At 41.0% G+C, this 13,284-nt stretch overlaps 1 protein-coding gene across 4 annotated transcripts in view; it reads right to left on the bottom strand.

Moving 5' to 3' along the window:
* Window positions 1-13,284, bottom strand: part of PLXNB2 (plexin B2) — a 310,572-nt gene that overhangs the window by 52,888 nt on the left and 244,400 nt on the right. For all 4 annotated transcript variants that reach the window (XM_067564325.1, XM_067564327.1, XM_067564326.1 and 1 more), the window contains 3 exons: window positions 11,822-11,914; window positions 10,479-10,560; window positions 4,887-5,053 (listed from right to left, as the gene is read on the bottom strand). In XM_067564325.1, the coding sequence (XP_067420426.1) occupies window positions 4,887-5,053; window positions 10,479-10,560; window positions 11,822-11,914 (342 nt within the window). The remainder of the gene's footprint in view (window positions 1-4,886; window positions 5,054-10,478; window positions 10,561-11,821; window positions 11,915-13,284) is intronic.

Below are 13,284 nucleotides of genomic sequence, written 5' to 3'. Positions count from 1 at the left end.
TGTGGGAGGAAAAAGAAAGCAAATTTGAAAATTACAATGATGGTGTTGCTCTTACATATGGTTTAAATCCATATCACCTTGCAGTCTATGCTTTTGTGTTAAAAATACAGGTTGATTTGTTTTTGTTTTTTTACAGGAGCCTTGTAGAAAAAAAAGAGGCTAAGAAACCTCTTAAGTTAAATGCTTTGTTATAAGTACAGAATTAATAGTAACCTGTTGTAGATTTCAAATCTCTAATAGCAATAAAATTCTATGAGACTCACAAGGTGGATGAGGTAATATCTTTTATTGGACCAACTTCTGCTGGTGAGAGACAAGCTTTCATGCATACACAGAGCCTCATCCACCTTTATTATCCTGGAACCAACACAATAGCACTGCAAACATAGAATTCTATAACAGTTTATTATAACAAACCCCACCCAGCAGTCTATACCTATTATAATATACAAATTCCTGGCTGGTATTTTATCCTGTTTATAACTTCGTTGTATTCATTTAAAGAATATGAGACTCTGAAAACTAATGTATTGAGACTTCTTAGCCTGAAAGCACCACTCTGAGAATTTTTAGCTAATTCAAGAGCATTTCCATCTATCCTTCCTGTTGTGTTTATGCGTGTTTGTTTTGTAATCCTTTCTGCTTAGGAGGTGCACAGATGCACAGTAGACTCTGGGACACAAAGAATGGTGCATAGAGGCCTATCACTGAAGCTTCTGCTACCTGCTATCCTTCTCTACTGTATCAGATGAGAGGAGGCAACGTTATTGATCATATTGGTGGTTGAAAAGGAGGACTGAAAAGGATACCTGTGGGAGAGGTGGATTTCCATAGCTCAGAAACATCTGAATTTTGATCACTTATCTGAACCTTCCAACATTTTGATAGTTCACCTACTCTACCAGTTTCTCTGTAGTAGTTCCAGAAAGCCTTTGCAGCTTTTTAACCTTCTAAGTACTAGAACCCATTGTACTGCATTTCAGACTGCTGCCCTGGCTGGGAAGACATTTAATACCTCATTGGAGAACCATTATTGAGAGCCACTGGGGACCATCAACTTTGAATGACAACTACTAGCTTACCCTCATGCAACAGTGGTTTTTCCATAAGGGGGTAATGGGGGATGGGGATGCCTGGTGGGAGATGCACCTTCACCATTGGAGCACATGGTGCAGAGATTGAGCCCTACATAAGAGCAGCTTTCTGCTCTGTGCAGAGATGCAGGGAGCCGATCATTGCTACATACAGGGCCATACAGGAAGAGGAGGGCAGGAGGGACTCAGCCTGGCCTGAAACACTGATGAACCACTGAGTCACAGAAGGGGTGAGCTCAGTCTTTTTGTTCATTTCAAAGAACTGCAACTCTTGATTGCTTCGATAGTAAAGTCAATGTGGATAAGAAATTCCTTTGCTAAGCCTGTGTTCCTTGTTTTCGTGCCATGCTGTCCCTGAAGAAGTTAACCCAAAGCACCCACAGCCTAGGTGGAGCTCTGTGGGAGCATGTGTAAGCAAATGTAGGGCGGGTCAGTGTTTGGGAGATCTCAGAGGTTGATTTCAGGGTTTTGAGTGGGTGAACAGAGGAGTCCCAGATCCAAAAAGTGTGTCAGACAAGAAGTCTATGCCCAGAAGCGTGCCCTGGACTCCCAGAACTAGAAACAGTGACTAGATTTCATCCAGACCCAGATGGCTTGGAAGCACGTATGACCCAGTGATCGGCTCTGCTTCAACAGACTGATGACCATTTATAGTGCAGTGTACTGGACAAGTCTGAAACACACGTAGTGATAGATATGACAATATCCTGGACAAACCTTATGGAATTAAGATAAACATTATTGAATTAAGTTTAATACTTTTGGGGTCCATTGTATGAAAAATGAAGCTGCATATGTAGTTTCTCTAGGATACTAATGAATGCAATCTCTGGGAGATAATGTGAACTTCAAAAGACTTTGTTAAACATGATTGATCTTTTGGGAGAATAAGTGTGAAGTGGAATTCCTAGGAAGTACTGGAGAGGAGGGTATTGCAAACACCAGCTATGGACTCAGACTTTGAACCCTCCACCTGGGGGTTAGGGTGGGACTTATGTCTGCTGATCCTGTTATGAACAAACAGACCAAAGACCCAGTCCAGATTCTCCACAGCAAATGAAAGGAATTTTGAACAGTCTGAGTTTTAGCTGACTCAGTGCCTTCCTCCTGATCCAGCACATAAACCTCTGGTCCATGAAAGGCCCCAATCTTTAAAGAAAGGGTGAGAAGGACTTGGCCTACTGAGGCCCCATAAGACGGGGTGCTCGTTCTGAACCGAGGCTGTTATGACCTTGTGACCACAAAAGAAATCCCTCTCGAAGGTCTGATGGACTCACTTGATAGAGCCCACATTAGAGACAGTTCAGGGGAGATCCCTGGTAAACTTATTAGCATGAGTGTAGGTTTTTATTGTTTTCAGGATGTTTTCTCTGTAATGCTTTTACCTTAAGAATAAAGAGGCTTGCTCAGAAAGTGCTATGTACTCGTTTATAACTGGAGGAATCACACTGTGTACTGTGTCTGAAGAGAGAAGCAAGCAGGCTTGCTTAGGCAGACTGTCTTTTGCTGGGAATAACACAGTGAAGGCAAGGAACTGTTCAGCCTGGAAACAGGGACATTACTTGTGGGTAGGGAGCTCCAGCTCCCCCTTGAGTTCTGTACAGGAGGTCTGATCGAGGACCACCTCCTAGCCCCAGGCAGAGCTCTTAACTGCAGAGCAGTCTGAGTGTGGAATGTGAGTTTGCTGCTCCCAGCCTGTGCCGCAGGTTAGGGAGTCAGTATTTTGTTTACAAGCAGAGGCAGGGTCTGGAAGTCTTAGATGAGCCCCTGAAACAGGAATATGGGGAGGGGGTTTCCAGCTGTGTTCAGGCCAATTCCAGAACAAAGAACAGAAATTGCATCCAGGGCATCCATAAAGTCGATGAATATTGTCATGATTTGTATTATTCACTGGGCACCATCTGTGTGCTCAGCACTGGTCAGAATATGCCAGAAAATACAGTCCCTGAGCCAATGAATATAGAATATATGAATGTAGCCCTGGATAAGATGGCTTGGATATTTAAGTATGAAGTGTATAGTTATTGAGCACGTTAATATCTGAGTGAAGGCACTGATGGCAATAGAAGTTTTACCTGATTAAAGTCTGGAAGATTTGACCCTCCAACTTTTTATCAAGAGGAAGAGCTGCCCAGAGTTGCTGTGCCTGTTTGTTTTCTTTTCCTGCCTGCAGCAGTCCTGATATACCTGAGAAGACTCCATTTTTTTCTCAACTTTAAAATATGGAATTTTCTTGGTGTTTGGTTTTAAATATTCTCTTGTGAGAACTGCAACTCAATCACTATAGTGTTGTCTTTAAGAACCTTCTGGAAAGTAACTAGCTTTTAAATAGAAGTGAAAACTGTGTTGCCAACTCTCGATTTTGTCATGAGTCTCATAATAATTACTGGTTTCCTTAAAGCCCCAGTTCCTGGAGTCAAGTGGATGTGTCATGATTTCAGCCTTCATTATTAAAGAATTCTAGCCCTCATGGCTATGGAGAAACCTTCAAAATGTGACCCCAGTATACCCTAAAGGCTCAAAAAGCAGAAGGCAAATAAAAACATCAAATCTATTATTTTTACATAATCTCATGATTTTTGGTGAACCTGACTCATGATTTTTGGTGAACCTGACTCATGATTTTTGTACATTTGGGGTTGGCAATACTGTGAAAGTGACTTGAGAGTGTCAGTTTCATTCCTGTTTAAAGTCAGTTTCTAGTTTATGATGTGTAATATGGTAACACCCCAGAGCCCCAGGCAGGTTTAGTATAAATTCACAGGGCCTTGCCCTAGCCTAGTAGGGTGTTTCCAAAAGTTAAACGATCTATTCCAAGCTTGGTGAATGGCAAAAAGTAAGTAACCTAAGGGACAAAGTAATCTAGATTCTTCTGCAATTGTTTTAATTGTTGTATTCCAGCATCAATAGCAAAGTAAAAATATACATTTTACATAAATGGTTATACTTAAACCTAACCAATGTCCCTTAAGTGACTTGACACCAGATGTCAGAACATGTTAGTATTAGAGGTGAGGGGGTCTAATATTTATTTAATTTTCTTTCTTTATATAGGAATTAGATACAGCTAATTTCTAAGTTGTTCTCTAGAAAAAAAAACACAACTAGTTTTCAGGCGAATAAGCCCCTGGAATGACGGTTAAAGTTGCCCCCCATCCTGAAATGCCCCCCGCCTAAAATGGCACCCCTGCCTGGAAATACGTTGGTCAGGAGGGAGAGACACATCGGTCTCCACCCAAGAAAGGCAACAGCTAGGGAGCCAGAAGCCTAAAAGTCAGTGCTGTAAACTGAATCACTACTAAGGGGAAATACAGATGCAGTTGTAGACTGACTATGCAGCAGGTACTAGGACAGCTTGTAACAAATGTTACAACAAAAAAAGATTCTGGGACCTCTTTCCCATCTAGCCATAAAAAAAAAAGAGTGGTCCATGACCTCTTGAAACATGTTCACAACTCTACTGAAGGGGACTGTCTAAGGGTGTAGGGAGTGGTCTACTTTGGGTAGCCCAACACTCCGATAAGAATAAATTCACACTGGTGAAGTAAATTGTATTAACTCCCTGCTAGCACCCGCTATGTTTAAGTAAGCTAGCATCGTTTAAACCACATTGTGGTAGATCGCTCTGTTGGCAAGCTTTGCAGACACACCATGCCAACACCATCTCCTGCCAGCTAATTTAGAAGCTTACTTAAATGCTTAGAAAAAGCCCTCTTTCAGCACGCAACGTTTTCAGATGCCTCTTCGTGAAAAGACAATACATTGGTAGGCAGAAAAAAAAAATCTTCTTACTTGAGTAATGAGTGGAGCAGGGCATGTATCAGTAGAAGCTTGACACCGGCTCTCATAAACACACTTGTTTGGCTTGTCCTCTTCACACCAGACGCATTTGTAGGCAGGATCAGCCGCAAGACACAAGCTACAGTCACTTCGGCCATAAGAGCAGTTGTACAAAGTCACTAAAATGACAAGTATAAAAAGATTTACAAGTGCCCAGTGTCAAGTCAATGATTGTTTCAAGGACATGCTCTCTTTAAACTAGATGGTGGGGAAGAAAAACTAATGCCCTGGCCATAGTCTTCCCATTCAAAAAGCCAATCCTGCCCAGAACATAAAGCCTTTTTGGCTTGAGGCCATAAATATCATTTTTACAAACCTGAAGGGTTACCAGTCTATCAACTCATAAAAAAACCATTGACCATAATAAACTATTGACCATAATAACCAAAAAACCATAATAAACTATTGACGTAAAACCATTAAGGACTACAAATCACTACATATTTAAAGTAAACATTTTGATGCTACTGTGCTCATTTTTACCTTCACTATTTTACACGTACAAATTACTCTCAGTATGTCACACACTCACAGACAAAGCACTAGTGTAGATCAGTGACTGTCACTACACAGTGAAGCACATGGCCTGGCAGCTAAATCACCGTGGATGGCCAGCTAAGTACAGGCCAAACTACAGGCATTGGATTTTAGAGTCCTGCCCCTCCTCAAGCATGGTAGGTCTCAGCTGCTCCACCAGCAGCCCCCCTCCTACTCCCACCCCACTGCAGCCAGATAGAAGTTCTGTGAGGAGGCTGCCTCCTTGCTGATCTCCCGCCTCCTGGCTGCAGCGTCCTGTGTGCGTCCTGTAGCCCTGTGTGCTCCAACTGGGTCCCTATTCAGTAGGCTCCCTTCTGCAGACGGGGGGGACAGGAAATCAGTGCTCCCCTCCCTCTGGCTCCAGCAGGGACCCCAGTGCCTATGGACCCAGGAGGAGCGCTTTGCCGTGCTCCCTGCTACAGCCAGGGGGAGGGGAGCGCTGATCTCCCGTCCCCTTGGGTGCAACAAGGAGTCTGCACCGGTCTTGTAGCCGCACAGCAATGCAATCCACCTGAGTCCTTAGGTGGCGGCTCCCTTCTGCAGCCAGCAGGAGGGCAGCAGTGGGCCACTTTGAAAGACCCAGTGGGCCACAGGTTGGGAGCCATTGGCATAGCGTATGTATCTAGCAACATATAAGGCATTTATTGAGAACCAAGAAGGTCTACTTATGCATTTACTTTCTGCCCATTTGGCACAATAAAAGCTTCCATGCACAAGCTTTGAACAACCTACCAAGTATTTAAAATTAGAAATTCAAATACAGTTCAATCTGTTCACCCATTGTACCAGCTCTTCAGATACTAAAACCCCCATACATCAGCCTATACATCTATGCAAAGGCCCCCTGAAACAAACAGGCTTTAAGGTTTACTGAAAGTCATTACAAACCCAGGCTATTTCAGACTGGAGATGAGAGGAGGGCGTTCCAGAGTCCAAAGTCTCAAGAAAAATTGTATTGAGGGTGATCTAGCAACATCAGCATCTCCGCTGATCACAGATGTATCAGTGTACCAGGGAGAGAGGCAGTCTCTCAGGTAGGGTGCTCCCAGGTCATTTGGGACTTTCTAGGCCAAAACCAACACCTTAAAAATCTCTCTGGAAGCATTCAGGTAATCTAGTGGTTTCTGTGTACCAAGGCAGCACTCATTAATTTCTGTAAATTCAGTAACTTACAGTTACTAACTTTCAGTAACTTAAGAGTCTCATGGTTTTCAGTTCTCTTTTCTTTCTGAGTTGCCACCCAGAAGTATGCACCCTCTCGTCTGCAAAAACTGCAGCTCAATCTCAGTGAGTAACCTAGCAACTAACAGAGCCAGAGACTGTAACGCTAGCTACTGAACAGTGCTCCTTCTATTGACCCATGCACCAACATTCCCAGAGAGCCAAAGCTTACCTTGGACCTTATGGTTGTCTATGCAGTACAGCAAAATGCATTAGAGGCGCGTGATTTGTAAACCGCTCTAACTGCTCTGCGTAGGCCCTGCTGGCACAAACTAAAAGGTACCTAAGTTTATGTTAAAGTACACAGAGTGCTCTACAAATCACACCCTCTAAGGTGCTTTGCCAGTGCCATGTAGATAGACCCTTAGTCACCGGTGTGATACATAATCACCATGCAAAATCACTGTTACCAGTTAAAGCTGAAGCCTAGCTACACAGCCAAGCATAACAGCACCATGAGAAAAGCCCAGGTTTGGAAAAGAACTTTTGGACAGGCACTTGATAGCTACTCTAGTGAAAACTGGATAGGTTGAAGAGGTGCCACACCATCTCAGGAGAGAAGGGGGGTGTAAGTAGTGCAAGCAGCCCTGCAGCTGTCTTTCTTCTTGCTAGTCAGTTTACCAGGTGGCATTAATGAAAGCACTGGAGGAAGGTTTTTCCTTAAAGTGACATGCAGCAAGTAAACATTGCTGAATGGAGGCTGAGAAAAGGAATTTGGGAGAGAGAGGAGGACAGCTGCATTTGGAATGCATAGGTTAAGTCCATCCTCAAAACGTCTGACTGAAAAGGGCATGTACCAGCCCTTCTTCAGCTCCTAGAGGATTAGAACTCTGGGTAGAGCACCACTTAAATCGCTCTCCAACTTCCAGCATTTCAGTGCACTTTTATATACTGGAAGACAATAAGAGAAAATATTTAATTTAATTGTAAGCATTTAGGCATTGAAGTAACAGCACTAGGTTTTTAATGCTAATTCCAAGAGGTGACCATGTCAGATTACTTTTCTAACTGAATAGTAATGTGAACACACATTTTTCCCACATTACTGTCCTCAGTGGTGTTGTCATTTCTTTGTTAGGCATGCACAATATGGTGGTGCCCAGTCCAGTCAGTCTCTCTGCAACACACATGTTGTTGAATGACTCCAGGATGGTTCTTCCTTGGAGAATGCCTTTTTAAAAAGAGCACTTCTAATCAGCAGATGTGCTTGCTGCATTTATTCAGAGCCCCAGCTGGTGACTTCAGTGACAATTTTTACCTTCATTACTGTGCAGCGTTAATATAGCTGAGAATGAGACATCTGGGTTTTATTCCTTTTGTGCATTATCAATGATAGTGTCTAAAGTTCAACCAGCGGTACCAGTGTGAACCCATTCAAGGTAATGGGGTTGCACTGGTAGTCTCTGGGTGCCTGTGGTGGGCTGCAGAACTCTTGATACTGCAAATGATGAACCAATAGGAAAAGTCTAACTTGACTGAGATCCCATGTTGAGTTTGCAGTGTTGAGAGTAATGGGAGGGGGTGAGGAGAGCTTCTTTTTTACTTGTACATTAAGCTAATTCGGTCTGAAAAGCACTCAGACAGACATGGAGCTCCACAGTCATGAGTCACCTTAAACAGAGTATTTATTTACTCATTCATTCTGCAATTTTAAAAAAAAGTTAATTTAGTGCTGGGGAAAAGGTGTCAGACTGACAACCCCACTTTAACAAGAGTTAACACTTCCCTTTATCCTTGACAGACAGCACAGGCAACAGCAGGGAAAGCTTTTCCCACATCACTGTGAACATAAATTTGCAATATGTAACAGATTGCTCTCCTAATCCAACACTTATAAATTGGTAATAGATTGTTGTTGCACAGGAACTTTAACAAATGGCGTTGTTAAATCCTCCCTTTGCCTCCACACACCCTGCAATCTCCACCCACACCACCACATGGCAACTTGGCAAAGCAAGGGAACAGATTTACTGAATTACTTTGTCATCCTTCACTGGCTGATAAGGGAGTCCCACTCCCTTTCTCAGTAAACTAAGGCAGCGCTACCAAATCTTGAAGTCCCTCACATCCAGAGGCATGAAAGGGGCAGGGAAAAATAGAGCCTTAAAGTGTTAAACAGTCCTTCACTCCCTGACCAACTCATTAAAGATAGGAGCAGCAAGCCACTCATTAGATTCAGACTTATCCATCACCTTTAGATCCCAGCTGTGGAGTAGTTGGTAACAAGGACAAAGGATAAAAGGGATAGATATATTGGATTTCATACTGTTCAGAACCCCCCAGGGGGCTGACATTTAAAATGGTATCATAACTTAATATTCACTTGTGTTATACAAAGAAGAGGTGGTTTTTTGTTTTTTTTTTGTTTTTTTTTTTACTGCAAAGTTCAAAAGTCCTGGAATTGAAATAATTGAGCATTTTCTGAGCAAAGTCCATTCCTTCACAGCAGTTCCTTTCAAGGTGCAGTGTGATGTTTAAAGACCATTATGCTATGGACTTCAGATGGTAAGAAAATTTTAAAGCAAGGGGGAATTTGGATAAAAACATTTATATGAAAGAGAGGAAAAAAAGGCATTTGCCAGCATTTTCCAGCCTTTCCTTTGTGATCATTGTAGATTTGTATTTGAGTAAGAGCTCCTTTAACATCACTGCTTCCTTTTTTCTTGCACCAGATCCTGTAAAATTCTTCATTTATACCACCACCACCAGTTTTTTGGAATGGGGACGATGCTGCTGCACCATTACGATGTGACTTCCCCATAAGAGGAGAAGAAATGACACAAGTTAACAAGTTATCTCAGCCTTGAAGAGGCAACATAGGGAAATCCCTCTAAAACCTCACTGCTTCTGTGTTGGCTATATGAAATTAAACAGTTTAATTATTATTATATGCCAGGAATAATGTATAAATATTTTATCTGAATGGGAACATTACTTATGAGTGGCATTATTGTCATTCATATTGACTCATAGTAACATGCACTATATGCAATAATAAGTGTTTGCAGGATCTTAATCCTAAGAACTGTTACTTAGGAGGATCCCAGCACTCACATGGAGCCCCACAGTTTTCACTGGGGCTCTGCCAGCACATAGTAGCTTATAGGACCAGGACCATAGATTTAATTGACATTTTTTGTATCATTATAAATTGAAATAAATAAGTATACAAATAAATAAAACTAAATAAATAAGCAATTTATCGTGGGGATCATGACTTTTTATTTGTGCCGTACAGCACTTCACATACTTTTCGATGTCATAGAAATAAATGTACGAAGTAGCAAGATGAAAGCACACTGAATACTTTTTTGGCTTTTCCTTGTGAAACAAACTGAAGACTGCAGAATCTATCACGGATTACATATGCCCCAGAACAGAATTTAGACGTCAGATCCCTGGTGAGGTTTGTAGAGATGGCACTAAGAAAAGCTGCCTTTTTACCCGTCAAGGGAGTAAATTTGCTATCAAATTATTGATATATAACAATGGAACCCCACAATGCACTTTTTAAAAGAGTTGATTTTCAGAGCAGAATCAGACTTGAAAATATTTTATATATTAAACTTTAACTATTTAAAGTTTTAAAGATGTTATCAACATTGACGTTTAATTCATGAGCTTGTAATTAATACTTTTGCCCTGTCAGATTTAATTAAATGCTTTACCAAAACCAGTAAAACTTGAGAAGGTAACATTCTTGGAGTCATGAAGATAAAATTATTATGGGAATAAATCTCAATGTATTGTAATGTCACTCCTCCGAGCCCCATAATTCATACTTACCCATCAGTTTACTGTCAATCTTGACCGTATCCGTTTTAATGAATAGATTAAATGGAACAGTTTCACTTGCAGCATAGGAAAACTGGAAAAGATGAAACAGGAAGACATTTGCATCTGCTTATTTTAATTCTCAAAGGTTAATTTTTGTGTCTCATAATTCTTAATAACACGATCTATGAGGATACAGAAACCATCTAAACATTTCAAATCTATGCTCTGTTTCTATTCCTAGCCATAGGTATTCACGGAAACTTTTGGTAATGAATTTAATCCATAGCAATAAGAACCTGTAAGGGTCAATGGAGAGCAGTACTGAATTGCCAGTGGATCATCAATTTTCATGATCTGATTTATATTTTGTGGTAAGTATCCAAGTACTTAGCGTATTGTTTTTAAAGAGTCTCAATAACTGCTTGAAAATTGCCAGCTCTAGACTTGCTAAATTGCTCTCTTCCAAGACAGTAGGGCATATGTTCCTGTCAGTATAGCATAATCACTCAATGTGGTAAGAAAAGGTCTCATGTCTCTTCAGCAGCATAGCACCCTCCCTCTCCCCAGTACACACACACTGGCTAACGAAGGAATAGCATTCAGAAGCTCTGAAACACAACATTCTTCTTGTATTTAAAAAGACGTGGCTATAAAATATGAGACCTCAAAAAGTAGGGGAGACGAAGAGAAAAACATCATATCAATAATGTAAACAGCTGTATAGACATTAATCAATTATTGAAAAACTCTTGTGAAGTGAGCTACTAAAGCCTTCAGTCTATTTACTCAGACTTGGTACTGAGCAGGATAACATCTATGAGCCTAATTTACAACTTGGTAAACAGAATAATAAACGTTGCATATGTTTTCTCTTTTCTGAAAAGGCACCCAGACACTAGGTGAACTTTACAATTATAGTGAATGACGACATTTTTTTACAGACTGAGAAACTAAACCACAGGAAGGTCAATGAGTCAGTGGCAGGGAAGAACTCAGGAGTCCCATCTTCTAGTCCAATATTCAATCAGTCTGAATCAAAAACATATAGTCCAGAGTTCCCACAGGCACAGTTTAATGAACGCATGAGCTGAATGCATGAAATAAGTGTTATCAGGAGGGGGAAAAAAAAAAAGAAAGACTATGGAGAATTCGGGAACCATAATTCTAAAAGTTGTAGGCTTTTGCCACTTCAGGCAAAAGAGAAAAATTTCCATTACTGGTCTGTATTAGGGTTTATCTCCTTTGCGGGCTGGCCAGCCATCATCGTCGTCATCGTCACCACCACTCAGACAGACAGGCCAAAAATGTGTGTGTGTGTGTGTATTTTTTATATATATATATTAAACATTTACCTCTTTACTTTGGAATGAGAAAGTTCCATCATCTGATTTGACAACAGGAGCCTCAAATTCAAACTGGTCATTTCCGATCTTAAAAATGTGATTCTATAAAAGAGAAATGTTCATCTTAGAATTTTTACCTGAGCTTAATAAAATGTAAATAAGCAATATGCTGCTCAGAGCTGATAATGATAATATCATCAGATGTAGAAGGCAAACAATTAAATCATCAGCTGAAAACAAAAGCTAAAGATAGTGTCAACAATAAATAAGTTGATCCAACACTTCTAACATTCATGTAAAGTTCCAAGCTTCAGAACAGCACAAATAAAGTAGGAGAGTGTCCAGCACTCACTTTCAGCAAGGAATAACAAAACTCGAAGTTACCCAGTGTATCTGTATGCCTTCCCATATCAGATGTATTGTGAACAGAGCTGTGTGAATCACATCCTTTAGGCTCATGGGAGTTTTATGAACCAAAGCAGGCAGGTTCTGTCTGCAGGGTCATCATGGGACTACATAAACCTGACCTCAGAAGTCCCAGTGAAACTGAAGACAACCTTTGCTAGCTTTGTGTGAAACCAGAAAGTTTCACTACTCCCTTTGCCTCAGCAGGGAGCAGGCCTCTCTCACTTTTGATGCCTTTGGTGAACTTGGAGACCTCATTCAGTGGTCTGCTCCTCCTTTCAGTCAGATCTTCATGACGCATTGGGAGCTTTAGCTCCTCATGTTGTAGTACATGGCAAGATGGATGCTTCCCAATGCTTTTACAAGACTTTTTCATTACTTTCCAGTCTTGCTGCAAGGGTAGGTAAACCATCTACTTCTGCTGCTGCGAGCTAAATCAGTTTGAGGCCTGAGAGATGCTCAAATTTGTTTTATATATAGCTGTGGCTCAGAAGCTGGAGTGATAACTATCCTGTGAGACAGCAAGGCTTATTTAACTAATAGAAGTAGCAAGAGGTAGCAAGGGTTTTCCCTTCCTGTTGTCCTTTCTCCATGACAAAATGGGCAGAGGATAGTCTTTCATCCAACAGAAGACTCACGGAGGGGCTAGGAGTGAGGATAAACACAGTCTTATTAGACAATGCCTTTCACTGCAATCTCCCAAGAGCATTGTTATATTATGAAGGGAGAAGGACCTTTTTCTTCACATAAGATCCTTAGAGGGAGGAAAGTGGGATACTGAGCTCCAAAAAGACTTCTCCTGAAGCTTTAAATAAATGAAGTCAGTCAGTCAAGCAGGAGAATGTTGCTGAATAGATCAAAATGTCTTCAGTATAGCCAACAAGCTTTATTTACAGAAACTAAAAAAAAAAAAGGCACCCTGCCCAATGCATTTAACCATCAAAGCTATGAAGACAAGGCCTCTAGCGCTGGTCTAAAATTTTCTGTTGAAACTGTTTTTTAAATGGAAAATTTGGTTATTGGTTTTTGACAAAATGAATTGTCATGAGAAGTGTCTGTTTTCTACC

Source organism: Emydura macquarii, unplaced genomic scaffold (genome assembly GCF_026122565.2).
Source record: "Emydura macquarii macquarii isolate MOO-44397 ecotype Brisbane River unplaced genomic scaffold, CSIRO-AGI_Emac_v2 contig_2636, whole genome shotgun sequence".
Taxonomy (NCBI): domain Eukaryota; kingdom Metazoa; phylum Chordata; order Testudines; family Chelidae; genus Emydura; species Emydura macquarii.
This window is presented reverse-complemented; position numbering and strand designations above follow the sequence as displayed.